Genomic DNA, 15699 nt, shown 5'->3' on the forward strand with positions numbered 1-15699 from the left:
ATATATATATACACACACACACATCTATAAATGAATAAATAACAGTTAATTATAATTTCATTTATTATTAACGGTATTTAATTATACTTTCTGCACACACTATCCTTTTAACATCCTTTACGGTGACCACTAATTAGTCAATTATGAATTCTTCACCTAACAAGACTGAATTTCCAAGTATTAAAAGGTCAAACTAACAAGCAAACATGCCACAGATGTTTACTTTTATCACACTACATTTCTCACCATATCTGCAAGCAACCAGAGACAGGAAGTGGAAGGGAACTAGAGCAGGCTCGTGCGTATGTGTTTGAGTTTGTGGTGTAATGATCATGCTTCTGGCATCTTTGTACAAATACATCTTTGAAAAAAAATCTGTCCTGCCTTCACTCAATTCCAATTGAGAGTATTTGAGTAAAGCTATGGAGAAAGAGAATAAAAATATATTGTGGCAAGTATAAAGAGGCAAGAAGGACTGAATGCAACAATTTACAAAAAGACCTCAGAAGCGTGTTGTAGTAAGTAGAAGATTGTGTAAGCTCTTCAATTGAGATCAATGCTCTTGTAAAACAGCGTCCCCTTGTGGCAAATGCTAGTCTCTTCTACAGGTGCTCTCACAGTACTGTACATGCATTCTTTACCTCAATCTATGATTAAACTAAAAGGGAAGTGTGAACATAATGGTTTGTCCTGGGCCCCGGATTCCTGTTTGTGTCATTGACAAACAGGTCTTATACATTACTGGCTGTGGATATGCATTTATCTAGTTAACTAATCCACTAAATCTTGTGAAAATACATAACACACACAGTAAATCATCAGTGAAAGAGCATTTTAATAGCTCCCGCACACCACAACAAAAAACTGAAGACAAACATATAAAGAAATGAAAATATTGCTTGCAGATCTTCACAGTCAGTGTCCTGAAATACAACAGACATTGATCAATATTAGGCAAAAACACAAGATAAAATATTCAAGCATCAAGTCGCATTCAAACGGTATAATAACATTTTATTTAATTAAATGGACTTTTAGACAGCCACAAAAATATTTGACAAATATGGAAAATATCTGTACTGTTAGATTTATAAACCTGAACATAACATATATAAAAAAAATGTATTAAATAAAAGGATGCAGCGCTGTGTTGTTTTAATACTACTAAGATGCAGTTAATATAGTTAATATTAACATTTCAAAAAGTAGTTTATATCTACCCCCCCCCCCCACTTCTATTATTATTATTTCACGTTTAGTTTGAGTTATTTTACTTAAAATAATATTAATTTGGCAATTAGCTGAAATAAGTTTGTCTTTTTAAGTTTTTAAATTGTGTTTTATTGTAGTTATTGCTTATTTAATTTACATTTACAAAATGTCTAACCCTTTTTTAATGGTTTAAGTTTTAGTAAACTCTGATAATCCTGATTCAGCACAAATACAAAAGCTTGTATAACCTGTCAGCTCCCTGACCCCTGATCTAGTCTAGTTTTCAAAAATGACAATTACTTGTATTGTTCTTCAAGCAATTATAAAATACACAATGTGTACTGTACATATAGACTCTCCATTCACATACCACAATTAAAAACATGCATTACCTGCTGTTGTTAAAAGTTGATTGGTGAGAAATCGCAATGAAAGGTAGGCTCTGCCTCACTGACTCTGATTGGCTGGCTGTGGCCAATGTCTTCAGACTCTACTTTGACATTGGGCAGAAGGGAGTCAGGGGTGGGTTTGGGTAGGCTGGGCTGCGGCGGCGCTCCTTCGAGCTGAACGTAGTGCTGCTGGGGCAGGAGCTGGGAGTATTGGCTCTCATGACCCTGTGATGATAACTGTGACTGAAACACCGCCTGTGTATACTGACCCGACTGACTATACATGTCAGTTGTCCAAGGGTAGGCCTGAAATGCTTCATAGAAACACATAAGGTTACTACTTTAAGATGTTTTTGTCCCAAAGGTGTAGTGTGGTTGACTTACCATGAACTCCTGACTGAAGAAGCATCTGGTTGCCAGTTTGAGACTGCAGATACGCATGTCCGCTGCTGGTGAATGCAGGCAGAGTGTTGTTGGTTCCTGTGGTGAGGGGCAGATAGGGAGCAGTGCTGCTCTCTGTGGGGTTGGGTGTGAGGTAGGGAGAGGGCGTGAGGTATGACAGGTGGGAGTACTGGGGCAATATTGTGCTGGACTGTTGGGGCATAAGACAACTAGCTGGCTGGGGTAACAATGTGTTTGTTTGCTGAGGCAGGAGACTATTTGTCTGCTGAGTTAATAAAGTGTTAGACTGTTGAGGAAATGTGTTGAGCTGGAAATTGAAAGTGTTGTTCTGTGGAGCAGAAGTCATGTAGTCCAGCTTTACAGAAGTGCCCAAGCCATCAAAGTCAAACCTGTGAACAGCAAAAACACATTTGAGGAACTATATCATGTGACATTAAAAGATTTGATTGAACATATAGGTGATGTTTCCAACAATCATGTTCGGCCTTTGATATAAATAACAAAAGTAATAATGATAAATCATGCTAATTTAAATTAATACATTTCAATTAATATTATTATTACAATATATATATATATATATATATATATATATATATATATATATATATATATATCTAACAAAAAGAACATTATATACATTTAGATATAATAATACTAATAATGAAACACCCGTCTCAGAATTTGTTGGCAGTCTGAATGTGTTTGATTAATGCAATAATAGCTTGTTCATTTTATGATAGTTTTACATACACTTTCCCCAGCAGAATATTCATTTTTATAAGCAAGAAACGTCAATGTCAACATAATATAATATTGTTTTGTTGTTGTTGTTTTTAACAGCAATATACTATTCAGGTTTTTGTATTATTTCTTATGCCAAACAAGGCTGCATTTACTTAAAAACAGTAACACTTTGAAATATTATTACAATTTAAAATGACTTTACATTTATTTCTGTGACAGCAAAGCAGAACTATCAGCAGTACTCAGTGTCACACGATGATGCAGAAATCTATTTAATGTATAACAAATAAAATAAACAATTGCTATGGCCAGTTGTGCAGAATTCTGGTAACATTAGGGCCTCCATGTGTAGTACACACCTCCACTTTGCTCTTTGCTGACGTCTAGTGACTTACAAAGGAAATGCAGGGGATGATTAACCTACTATGAGTTTCATACTAACCCGCTGTCGGTCTGCAAACTCAGTGGCGTTGCGTCTGCAGAGCTGGGCTCACTGTGTTCAGGAGTGTCCAGCAGCATGGACACAGTATGAGTAGGGGGGTTGTATGCCGTGATGAGAGGCAAAGAAGCACGCCGTATCGGAGGAGGACTGTGCATGGGAGGGGGCATGTACTCCAAAAAACCTCCTTGAGACACACAAGGTGCCACATCAACACAAGCTGGACCTCATGCATACAGAAAATATATAATATAATATGCATATGCACAAAAAACAGGTGTCCATGTTTGGAATATGTAGGCATTTTTAATAAGCTATTACTAAATATAATGAAGAAACTTAAAATTTTCTGTAAAGCTGCTTTGCAACCATTTGCATCGTGAAAAGCGTTATACAAATAACTTGAATTTAATTGTGCTCCTTTGGTTAACTAAAGTGTTTAATCCGTAATGCATAATTGAATTAAACCGCTAACGCCCTAAAATACAGTTTAATTAAACTGTTTAGGTGTATGTTTGAGCATGTGACCTGGTGGACTAGTGCAGCTGGTCCGGATGGTACTGTAGGGAGGAAGTGTGTTTTTAGGCATGGCATGCTGAGATGTAACAGCAGGAGCTGAGAAAATTTGCGACCTGCACACACACAAATTAATTATATAAGCAATTACATGCATTGCATCACATGTTAGCTGCATTACATCAGTGGGGTCACTTACCTGTTGACCTGGACACAAGGTTGACCCCGACTAGCAGGAGGTTTTTTTGCTGTGGCTTTTGCTGTTTTTCTCCATTTTGCTCGACGGTTCTGAAACCACACCTGATGTGAGGATTAGAGAACAATTAATGACACTTGTATGCATTTAGATTCATTTAATAAGAGCCTAAGGAATGGATGCCCATGAACAGTGACCATGATTCTCTGGGGCGTAACACCGATGGCAGCAGCGATCTCCTTTCTCTTGTCTCCATCAGGGTAGTGATCGTCCTGAAACACACGCTCCAGCTCCTCCAACTGATCTATATACATCAATGTTGAAAACAGTTTTTGCTACTTCATTTTTTTTTGTGCATGTGTGTAAACTGATACAGTATCATTTAAACATTTATGGCCACTAAGATTTAAAATAATAATAATACTACTTTTATTCAACAAGGCTGCATTAAATTGATCAAAACAGTAAATACGTTATTATGTGACAAAAGATTTCTAATTCAAATAAATGCTGTTTTTTTAATTTTCTATTGAGCAAAGAATCCTGACAATGTATCCACTGTTTTCAACACTGATAATAATACTCATTTCTTTCTTTATCACCAAACCAGCATATTAAAATTATTTCTGAAGGATCATGTGACACTGAAGAATGGAGTAATGGCTTCTGAAAATTCAGCTTTGCCATCACATGAATAAATTTCATTTTAAGATAGAAAACAGTTGTCCTGTATTGTAATAATATTCCACAATATTATTGTTTCACTATATTTTCCATCAAATAAATGCAGCTTTGGTGAGCAAAAGAGACTTCTTATATATATATATATATATATATATATATATATATATATATATATATATATATAAAAAATAAAAGCAAGCATTCTTCCGCGGGACACAGAAGAAGATATTTTGTCCATACAAAGAAAGTTTGTAGGAGTCCAAAACAACATTGGAGCCCACTGACTTACACTGTATGGATGAAAAAAAAACCATAAAAAAACAGACATTTCAAACATTTAAAAATAAAAATGTGTTTCTGCAGAAGATGTTATACAGGTTTAAAATTACACGAAAGTAAGTAATTGATGGCAGAATTTTATGAACTATGCCTTTAATATGAAGGGTCTCTCACCGGTGCTGTAGAAGGTGCGGGTTTTCTTCTTTGGAGGCATTAGAGGAGCATCCGTGCTGACAGAGGGTAAAGCCTGACTGCTGGTTTGTCCACCAACTGAGGCCAGAGGTTTAAGTGGAGCTGCTTTACTGGCAAAACGGGTGTAGCGGCGAGTGCTGTACACCTGCCGCAGTGTCACCTCCAGCTGTCCGGTGGGTACATTGGTGTTGCTTCCATAGGGTCGTTTGCCCAAGCATGGGGCCGCCAGCTGGGCCTGTGGTGGGACGTGAGGTTGAAGTAGAGACTGGGGCTGAAAGGGGAGTACTGTGGTATTCTGAGGGGGTAATGTGATAGATAACGGTCTGGGTGGGGATATTATATGGGGCTGCTGGGGCAGATCTGAAGATTTGGTGGGGCATAACAAAAGGTCTTCGTTCATACATCTCTGCACAGACTCATCACACACCATCACCAGGTCTATAGTGCAGTCTGGGCCCATCTGCAAAATACAGTCATCCTCCAGAGGCGGCACCAGCAAGTCGTTTGCCTCTGCATCATCATCATCATCATCGGTCTTTGTTTCATCATTTTTGAAATCTAATGTGCGTTCCTGCTCATCTTTGCAATATTTTTCATCGGTTTCTACATTATCTACTTTCTTGTTTGTCTCTTCGTCATCCTCTGTGACCTTTTCATTTTTTAGTTTGGCGTCTTCAGTTTTGATTTCTTCCTCCTGCATCTCCATTTTCCTGTCTTCAGGTTCTTGATCTGCTGTCCAATTCTCAGTTATTTCCTCTAGTTTCACCTGAGAGTCCATCTTGAACTCCTGTGACTCCTTGTCTTCCACCTCTTTTCCATCACTGTATCTTTCTCTCTCATTATCTTGCTCATTGTTTCCATATCGAAAATACCCTCTCTGCTCATCCTCCTCACACAGAGGAAATGGACCATCTGTAAATATGACATTGTATTAAAAATACAATTATATAATGTCAGAAAAGACTAAGTAATGCTAACCAGCAATCTAGCAATGAAGGATCTCTTCATCAGTTCAGAACTGATTCTACATATAAAAAAGGTGCTTTATTATCTGTCTTACATTAAGGACTCTCTGACTTTGATTGCAAAGGCCTTTCCCCCATAATATTCTGCCATCATTTACTCAACCTCATGCAGTTCCAAACCTGTATAACTTTTATTCTGTAAACACAAAAGATATTTTAAAGAATGTTTGTAACCAGGCTGTTTTGGTAACCACTGATGTCCACTGTATGGGACAAAGAAGAAGAAATATCTTCTATGTTCCTCAGAGGAAAGTCTAACGAGTTTGGAACGAGATGAAGTGAGTAAAAAAATCATTTTTGGGTTAACCATCCCTTTAACTTTGAGACATGGTTCTCACTTAAAAAAAATACTCGTTTTCGATATATATGCTAACTTAATCTTAATGCACTGGATTCTTTTGTTATTCAGAGAACTTCAACATTTGCAAAAAAACGTGTGTGTGGCGGGAACAATAAAAAATATTATTGCCAGAGATTTATCATCCAATTAATGTTATAAACATTACTTAAAGGTGTGAAACGTGACGTTTTCTTCCGCTAATTAGAGAATAAATTGAACCTCCGCCCTGAGTATCAAACCATTAGACCCGTTATCCGTGAAGAAATGAGACCAATTAGACAATTATCGGTGTCAAAAACAATGAGTCAATCAACTAATTTACAGCAAATCACCCACCGTAATCACTGACAAACAAGGCATCTTCAGCCATCGTGTTGCCCACACGCACAGACCTCTATATTGCAGTGATTGAGCTTGAGTGAAGCGCAAACTCTAGCCTGAGTATTGATTGATAACCTGAAGACGCTGCTCAGGTTACATCACGTGACAATGACATGCACACTAGGCGTGTTTCCGTCAGGTCCGGTGTCACTGTTGCGATCATGCGCGCTTGGCCTTCATTAATATTCCTGTAATTTCACTTGAACGGGGATGAAATTCAGTAACATCTCTCTTCGTGAGCACTGTGGTAGACGTAAATGTTATATTTTCATCGTTTTATAGATTTAATGAGAGAAAAAACCGCATATATAAATATATAGGCCTATATCATAATGCTTGATATAGGCCGTTTGTATATAATCAATTTTTATTTAATTAATTTTAATTTTTTTGTTGACTGCAACAACAAAAACCTCATTTTAAATTAATTGTTAACACGTGTGACATTATTATTCTTTGTGAAATGAAATTAATTTAAAGGTCAAACAATTCTGGAGCACAAATATTTTGCTTTCATAGTTTTTATATTAGGTTCAAAGAATAAAATGTTCACAAACAAGCAAAAAATAAAATAAAAAATAGGTTTGCAGCTATGGGTATATTCCAGTGTTACTTTAGTATATCATTGAAGTACTATTATAGTCTACATAGAGAATTATTTTAGTTCAAGTTAAACTAAATAAAAATGAGAAATCTTGCCTTGTCAGCTAGCCAGGTAGTTTTAGTTAAAAACCCTGTCTCAAAATCACCCCATTCAGCAAGTGTTATTCATTTATTCTTTCATAAATAAGAGTTTACTTTGCATATTTTTGCACTCTACCTTTGTGTAAAACTCCTGATAGTCTGATCAATTAATACTGTTAAAATTGTGCCTGATATTGCTTCTAGTTTATACTTGACAGTAAATTAACTATGTCAATCACACTGCATTGTAGGATGCAAAATTCTAAGTACTTAGTATACTGCAATTATAGTAATAATAGTATAGTACTGTCATTCCAACATAGCCAACTTCAGGCTTTTAACCAAATAAATCACAGCAGCTACAGAGATAACAATCAGGTTTTATTTAGAATAGAGTGGCATATTAGTGACAGAACTTTGCCTTTTTATACACAAATCAACCAATGAGAAAAAATACAAAAGAAAAACAAAGAAAAACATAAGTTCTTTAAAAAAAATGTGCATGTATAAAACCACGCTGGGCAACCCTCAGACCAGGACCATGCTGGTCTGTGATTGGCACACAGACACAGGAAGGCCTGCCTCATATTTGACTATGAATAGAAAGAGTGAGAGGTTACAGGTAAAAATGCGTAGAAAAGACAGCAATGCAAACTCAAAGTTCCACTGATGTCAATAACATTAACACACAGTGACCTCCAGATGTTCCCCAATGGACAGGTGCATGTTTGTTGTTGGGAGGTGGGGGCTTCACCAGGACACGTGAATGTGTTGCTAACAAGATTAGATTGTAGGAGTGGTGGGGTGAAAGCTGAGAATGCTCAAAATATTAAACCTCCAGCAGCTTTTTTATTTGTACAAAAAAAGTTAAACAATCATAATGTCTTAATACCTGAATTTCACATACTAATTGTAGGCTTGCAACTATATGTTTAGCATGTAAGCAATTGATTATTATTTTAAGGTCAATATTCCAATTAGACACTAATGATTGCTGAGGTTTTGAGTATTGATTGTTAAAGCCAGTCTCTTGGACACAACTGAAGACAAATCCTGAACTAATGAGAAGTTTTTAATTTTTATGAATGTTAATTTATTTCACTTTTTAATGACCATTTATATAATTTTTTGACAAAATAATCTAATTAAAACATATGCATTATAATTTTCTCAATAATTATAAATACTAATAATTGCATAGTTTTTGCAGTATATATATATTTTTTCATTTGAGATCAGTTGCAAATTGTCATCGTTGTTTTAGTCTACGTCTAAGTCTCAAGCTTAAAATGTTTCATGTTTCTCATTGTTTTATGTAAAAAGTGGCATAATTTTGCAAACATTTACAAGTCTTTATTTTACATGTGAACATAGTGTGGTGCAATGGCATTGTTGCTATATAGATATCTACTGAATGGTGTACTTGCTCAGTAGAATGAACTTTAAAGAACAGAAAACAAAGTAAAAAATGTGAAAATCAGTAAAAAAAATAATATTAATAATAAAAATCGGTCTGTAACTTTTATTCAGTGTCCAGGAGACTGGCCTTTACTATAGTCATTTAATTAAAGATGTACTGTCATGGGTTGGAAATTAATCTAGGTCATATTAATAAGGCAGAGGCTGTGAGGCTATGTAACATGTTCTGTGTGTTTGTGCAGTCAGTGTCACATAGCAATTTAAGTGCAGGGAGAACAGAATATGTCCCCACAACGGAAGAACTATCGGGGAGTGAAACACATTTAGAAACGCATTAAAACAAGCCATTTTTCAGACATACATACGCACACTGTCAGGACATGATCATACAGAGTACAATATTCAAGCTACAGGTACTGTTGCACAGGTGTGACATTACAATCTTAAGACTGAAATACAACCACCCCGTATGGGTCTCAAGATTTCCCCCACTTGCCTAAAATATTCCATAGAGAACATTGTGGCATCTTGAATGTGCTCTAGTACACGCATTCGGTCGAATATTGAATATCGAGTGTAGATTTGTCACATAAAAATGAATCACCATGCATTCTAAACGCATGATTTGTGATATACCAGGAAGCGTTAGTTGATGTCATGTTTCAGTGTTATGGCAGCTTTACCCTCAGTGATATGTTTATAAATGCGGGTGGGTAGAAGTCTCTATTACTGTAGATATAAAAAGGAAATTTTGGGGACGGAGTGCTGATATTGTGCCCAAGCCGTCCCAGATTTGATATAGTACATTAACATTTTCAGATATTTAAAATGATATGTGTTTCAGACAAGTTGTTGTCATTTTAGCGGTTTGCTAACATCTTGTGCTACAGCTGCGAGTAACACTAACATCACACCACATGACATGTCACATACATTCTGAGCATGTAAACCACAGAGTCTGTTGTTGATAGCTTGTTATTGCTAATTCATGCATTTCTAGTCATTTCGTTTTTTATGAATTAAATGTATCCCGACATATAAATATCAAAGAAAACAGGAAAAAGTGACAGTAATTTTGACCATCACTGAAATCGCACTGCTTAAAGGCTTTCAGCTCAGATATCATTATGTTAAACAAGCTATTTTTCTTCCAAACCATTAAGTTTACGTTCACACACCCACAGCAATAATGTCCCAAAAGTTCTTCATCAACACATTCCTACAACATCCGTCTTTGAGCATGACCGTTCATCAGGGTTGTTGTGTGGCATGTATGTGAGTGGAAATTTCTCCGTTTGCGAGTGAATGTGGCCATGAGACACTAACCTTGTGCTTTCAAAACAAAAACCAGACGCTTGACTAACTACGGTAAAATACTAAACCTGAGCAAAGGTTTCAGCATTTCTCCAGGTTAAACTGACAACAAATTGTATATCGATAGCATATGTCTCTGTGAGTTAAATTTTTACAACAGTAGCATGGTTCAAAGCTTGACAAAAATAAAAAGTTGTGTTGATATTTACACTGATAAAACCTTACTGCACAGCTAAATAGATAATATCCTTCACTACGAATATTATGATCACCATTTTCCTTCCATCCAGAGCTGCTTATATATATAATTGATTATTACTAATGATTACTAAAATCTTTATACAGAGCAGAGGAGAGTGGTGTCCTCTGATTCTATGCATGCGCTCCCTCACAGCAAATCTTCAGTGTTTTTAATGTGCTGTGTACATGTTTCGGGCTCCCTGCTCCGATCGGACGGTCCCGTCGTGTTGACACACGCTCTCTCCAGCAGAGGGAGTCGGGCCGAATGTGTGCACCTGTGCGTGTGTGTGTGAGTCTAGGCTGGGGTCACAAGGGCACCTTAGACATACAATCGCACACATATGCGCAAGCACACACCCTCGCTCTGCTCAAGTTCTGTTTCTAGCACCAGGGAAATGGAAGGCACCACACAATGTTGGATCACTGACCTTGGTGACTGAAGAGCAATTTGAGTATGGACTCCAAATTCCCCCTCTACTTCTGCCATGCAACTCTTATTTCTCCTCCTTTTTCTCCCTTTCACCTGACTTTCACAATCCCTCCATGACCCCAACTGTGTTCTTTTCCTCTCCATCATTTTTTCATGCTGTTTTTTTTTAATCTCATAATGTTGTGCATTAAACACATCTGAAACGCAGTGTCTTTACAAAAAAAGATTCAGGTCATAATTTCGTAGAACAACAATCCTAAACATATCAATAATAACATGTTCTTAAAAAAGTTTTTCTTCTCTGTGTTCCCAGCCTCTCTGGCCCCACCCACAACATATTCCATTTTTTCTACATTTATCTTTTTCAGGTTTTCTTTTTTTTTTTGGAAAAGAAAGTTCAAAGTCCGTGGAATGAGAGGCACTCTCATGGGGAAACGAGGGAAGAAAGGGATCTAAGGAAAAGGGGTGATATCAAAAGAAAGGGAAGGGGGGAGGGGGTCAGATAGAGACGGGACAAGGTTGGAGAGATAAAGCAGGTTGTACGTATGGATGTTAGGCGTAGAATTCTTCCTGCTTGTCTGGTTTCTGGTAGGTGACGGTGGCTTGTTTAGGCTCCTCCAATGTGTAGCTGCCTTCATCTTTCTTTTTCATCCGGTAGACGAGTAACATTACGAGGAATGCTGCAAAGAGTGCTCCGACTACACCTCCGACAATCACAGCTGGAGAAAGAACAAGAGACACTGATTACTTACAGCATTTCAAATTCAAATCATTATGAACACTTCAGCAACAATAATGTTCTCTTCCACATCCATAAATAAATGTGTAAATGTCTCTGGGTCAATGACAAAAAGAGGGTTCAAGATAAAGAAAATGAATTTCAATCACTTTTTAAATCAAGTCATATCTTTTTATATGGTTTCGGACTAAATTATATAATATATTAAGCTTCACTGTTTATTTTTCCTAAGAAATAATAACAGAATACTATTTGTAATTTATACAAATATTTATAAATCAATACAAGTTTAATTTAGAAATTAAAAACACTATGTATAAACTGCATTTTTTTAATATAAATGAATAAATATAAAACATTTATTAAATGCCTTGATATTTACATTGACATTGACCCCCCTTTCATTGTAAATCAATCAGAATTTAGGGGATGCAATGCTTACAATAAGCCCAACTACAAATGGAGTCTTCTGAAACAATTGATATCAGTTTCATTGATGTTTTCTCTGGATGATTAAAACTGAACCAACAAAAAGACAGAGAAATAGAGACAGACAAACACAAAACACATTTAATTAAAGGCAGGGAGAGTTTTGAGTCTCTCTAAACTAAAGCTGAACTGCGAAAATGCAAAATACGAGCTAAAATCCAACTAATTTCACGCTATAACCTGTGACTCCTACATCTTTACCTATGACCAGGAAGTCTGCAATTACAAAGGCAAACAGTCCTCCAATCAGAATGGCTGAGAAGAGAGAGACAGCATATCAGATGACAGAGAGAAACGAGAGGGGAGATGGAGACAGAGAGGCAGCAAAACAAACAAGGAGAAGCTGAATGTAAACAAGGAAAAAAGACCGTCTTCTCCACAGAGAGATAGAGTAAAACCCACAGGAGGCTCTTGCTTGAGATCTTAAGAGCAAAGCTGTTATTAAAGGGATAGTACAGCAAAAAAAAAAAAAACGAATCATTTTTGGTTTAACTGTTCTTCAAAGGTGCCATGTGTAAAAATTGAGGTAAAATATCCAAAAAATGACCTACATGCATCAAAAGAATGAGAAGAAATAAGGGCGATGATGTCATTAAAAAAAATGTCAAGTTATAGTGCTGCAGAGATATCAACCTTAATTAGCATTAGCATTACTAGCCCCGGCCCTACAGGTGTCGTAATACCAGTTTCGGCCATGGGAGGCGGTATGCGGGCAACATAACCACCAGCCAACCTGCAATACACGAATAACTCGCACGGCTTGTGGGCGTACTTGAACCTGATGTCAATCGAAGTAGTACAGCCCACTACTTCATTTCAGTTCAGGGAAGAGAGCGGAAGGATGGCTGAAGCCCTTGGCAAGAGACCCCTACCACCACCACTCGCTACAGGGAAACACCCGCGCTCGGAATCACAAATCAAATCCGATAAGAAAAGGAGCCGAACCAGAGTAAACATTGGCACTGCTTTCCATCGCTGGAGAAAACTGATGGACTTGAAAGAAATGAGGTTCGACTCCGAACTTGCAACATTTCTTTTGGATTGGTAAGTAAGATGCTGTTAGTATTTCGCTAGAAGTTTGTTTTATATGTTTGCGTATTTTTTTCGGGAAGTTATAACATAGAAATGTATCGAAGGCTAACCGTAGCTGCGTTTGTTACTATAGTAGAGATGATTGGTTCACGTGCGCTAGGGATCTGCCGAGTAACATTTACAAGTGCCAAAACGGTATTGTTTGAATTGCGTAATAAAATTGACAGAATCTGATATTTTTTTATATCATAACTAACCTGCTCTGTCTAGTCTGTTGGTCTCCGTGTCCTCTTTGCTTCGTGGTTTTTCTGTGCGTGACAAAATTGATGTGTGGCGTGAAAGCGTGTGAAAAGAGTCAATTGCGTGTGTCTCACGGTGAATGCTTGAGAGTTGGCAGCTCTGGTTACATTGGTTGGCGCTAGCTTGGTCAACATCAGCTGTCTGATGTTGACCAATGATATTGACAGAATGCTTTCTGTCAAATTAATTTAATTCAAATAATGTGTATATACAACTCAATGTAATATGAACAAAAAGAATAGGAAGATATTCACTGGTAAAGGTGAAGGGGAGTAGCTTGAAGATGTCATGTTTCAAAATCACTTGACATCACCCAACGTTCCTCTGGAGGTAAAACGTCCTCTTAGGCTTCGGCTATGGATCTAGGGTTGTTGTGAAGGTAGGGGCGGAGCATAGAGACTATGCCGTTTCTCGTTTGTTACTCTAGAGTAGACCAATTCACTTTATTGAGGCATACTGCCCCCATCTGGTATGGAATGTGGAGTATGACTTGATTTTTTTGCCAGACATGACAGATGGCACCTTTAAACTGTTACTCCAAACAAAATACTCCCACTAATAATATTGCTAACAACCAATGACTAGCTTTTGTGAAATGCTATTTCATGCTTGAAACTTGAACAATATTATATATATTTTATTACTTTTCAAATGTTTGGGGTCAGATGGGGGAATAAGATGTTTTTCTTTTCTTATATGAATACTTTATTCAGCAAGGGTGCATTGAATTGTCAAAAGTTACAGTAAAGACATTTATAATGTTACAAAATATTTATATTTTAAATAAATGATGGCCTTTTGAACTTTCTTTTCATCACAGAATCCTGAAAAATCAAGGTTTCAACAAAATTATTCAACATCACAACTGTTTTCATTGAGAATTCATTGATAAAAGATTGATAATAATAATAAAGTTTATTGTTTGAATACCAAATCAGCATATTGGAATGATTTCTGAAGGATCACGTGAATCTGGAGTAATGGCTGCTGAAACATTCATCTTTACCATCACATGAATAAAAAACATTTTAAAATAGAAATGGTTATTTTAAATAACAATATTTCACAATTTCCTGTTTTTACTGTATACTTTACGGTTTACTTCTCTTTTTATCAAATAAATGCAGCTTGGTGCACAAACTAAATAAATTTCACAAACTTTTGAAAAGTAGTTTAAATGTTAATCTGTACAATAATGCCATGAAGTAAAACCTATAGGGTTTTCAGTTCGGTGTGGTCTATAAATCTTATAAGCAACAGGGAGACAAACAAAACATGTACAAAAATAAAAGATATACATATAAAAGACAAATAGATAGACAGGTTGAAAAACAGAAGCCAAATAAATAAATAAATAATAGAGAGACTGAAGTGGGTTGTAGAAGTGGTTCTGAATGTCAGGCATCGCTCACCTATCAAAACTTCCTTCCTCTCGAGGATGTTCTTCTGTGGAAGTTGAGCGGCTGAGCTTCCAGCAGCATCTACTGTGTTACCAGTCAGATCTGGTTCTCCTGCCACGCCAGTCGCCCCTCTGCCTGTCCCGACCTCATTGCCTTGGCGACCTTCATTCTCGCGGATTTCAAAATCATCAGTTGGACCTGGTCCTGCAACTTCATTATTTACAGTTTCATCTGGTGTTTGTGTCTAAATGAGGAATAAAAAAAGGAAAGAAAAAAAAATATAACCCACCAAAATATAAGCCACTGCATTCGATCACAATGGGAATAAGAGCAAACAGAGCAAATCATTCCTGCCAAAAACAATAATGGAATTAGGGATGCACATTACCATATTGGTTATTGGCCAAAGTGAGATATTTATAAAAAATAGTACCAATACCTGTCAACAATGGATATTTAACTTCACATTTCCACTATTTTAACATTTAGACTGCCTTTGCCAACATCCGATGCTCACTCAATCTTTAAACGCTAATAATTTAATAATACTGTAACACTCATAAATAAATGTAATCTTTCTCAAAATAAATATCCATTTTTTATATCCGTTTGTACATTTTTAAATGTTGTGCTGCCTAAACTCAAATGAAGCATTTAATGATTTAATTTTTTTTGTGTTTTAGGTTTTATTTTAAGATGAGATCATTCTTAAATTAATTAGGATCATTTTAATAGCTACCATTTCTTGGTTTTCAATTGCTATGCATTGGCCGGAATTTTCCTATTGATGCATCTCTTGGAATATTATTTATGTGTTAGTTTATATTATTTATCTATATATTTATTCATT

General features: G+C 36.4%; 2 protein-coding genes across 4 annotated transcripts in view; both read right to left on the bottom strand.

Annotated features, from left to right (window-relative positions):
• Window positions 1-818: 818 nt before the first annotated feature.
• LOC132104230 (homeobox protein NOBOX-like) lies at window positions 819-6900 on the bottom strand. Of its 3 annotated transcripts, XM_059509545.1 has the most exons (10): window positions 6758-6848; window positions 6035-6080; window positions 5039-5968; window positions 4099-4205; window positions 3905-4005; window positions 3718-3821; window positions 3193-3376; window positions 1986-2392; window positions 1605-1915; window positions 819-923 (listed from the first exon to the last, which is right to left on the bottom strand). In XM_059509545.1, the coding sequence occupies exons 3-9, from the start codon at window positions 5832-5834 to the stop codon at window positions 1614-1616; spliced, it is 2001 nt and encodes a 666-aa protein (XP_059365528.1). In that variant the 5' UTR covers window positions 5835-5968; window positions 6035-6080; window positions 6758-6848; the 3' UTR covers window positions 819-923; window positions 1605-1613. The 3 variants fall into 3 exon arrangements, with proteins under 3 accessions (XP_059365528.1, XP_059365526.1, XP_059365527.1); XM_059509543.1 differs by lacking the exon at window positions 6035-6080 and having other exon boundaries at window positions 6758-6900; XM_059509544.1 differs by lacking the exon at window positions 6758-6848 and having other exon boundaries at window positions 6035-6369.
• A 4358-nt stretch (window positions 6901-11258) lies between these two features.
• The window catches only part of LOC132104231 (syndecan-3-like), a 30351-nt gene continuing 25910 nt past the window's right edge, over window positions 11259-15699 (bottom strand). Inside the window, exons 4-5 of the mRNA XM_059509546.1 lie at window positions 14862-15093; window positions 11259-11608 (exon numbers count right to left, since the gene is read on the bottom strand). Coding sequence (XP_059365529.1) covers window positions 11442-11608; window positions 14862-15093 — 399 coding nt within the window. The 3' untranslated portion in view covers window positions 11259-11441. The remainder of the gene's footprint in view (window positions 11609-14861; window positions 15094-15699) is intronic.

The sequence above is a fragment of the Carassius carassius genome, chromosome 25, assembly GCF_963082965.1.
Source record: "Carassius carassius chromosome 25, fCarCar2.1, whole genome shotgun sequence".
Lineage (NCBI taxonomy): Eukaryota > Metazoa > Chordata > Actinopteri > Cypriniformes > Cyprinidae > Carassius > Carassius carassius.

Excerpts from the sequence above, each read along its gene's own strand:
- LOC132104230 (XM_059509543.1), bottom strand. The coding sequence starts at position 6,791 with ATGGCTGAAGATGCCTTGTTTGTCAGTGATTACG. Across the intron at positions 5,969-6,757 it reads CTTGTTTGTCAGTGATTACG|ATGGTCCATTTCCTCTGTGT; the intron begins GTGGGTGATTTG and ends TCATATTTACAG. Across the intron at positions 1,916-1,985 it reads TCTTCAGTCAGGAGTTCATG|CATTTCAGGCCTACCCTTGG; the intron begins GTAAGTCAACCA and ends GTTTCTATGAAG.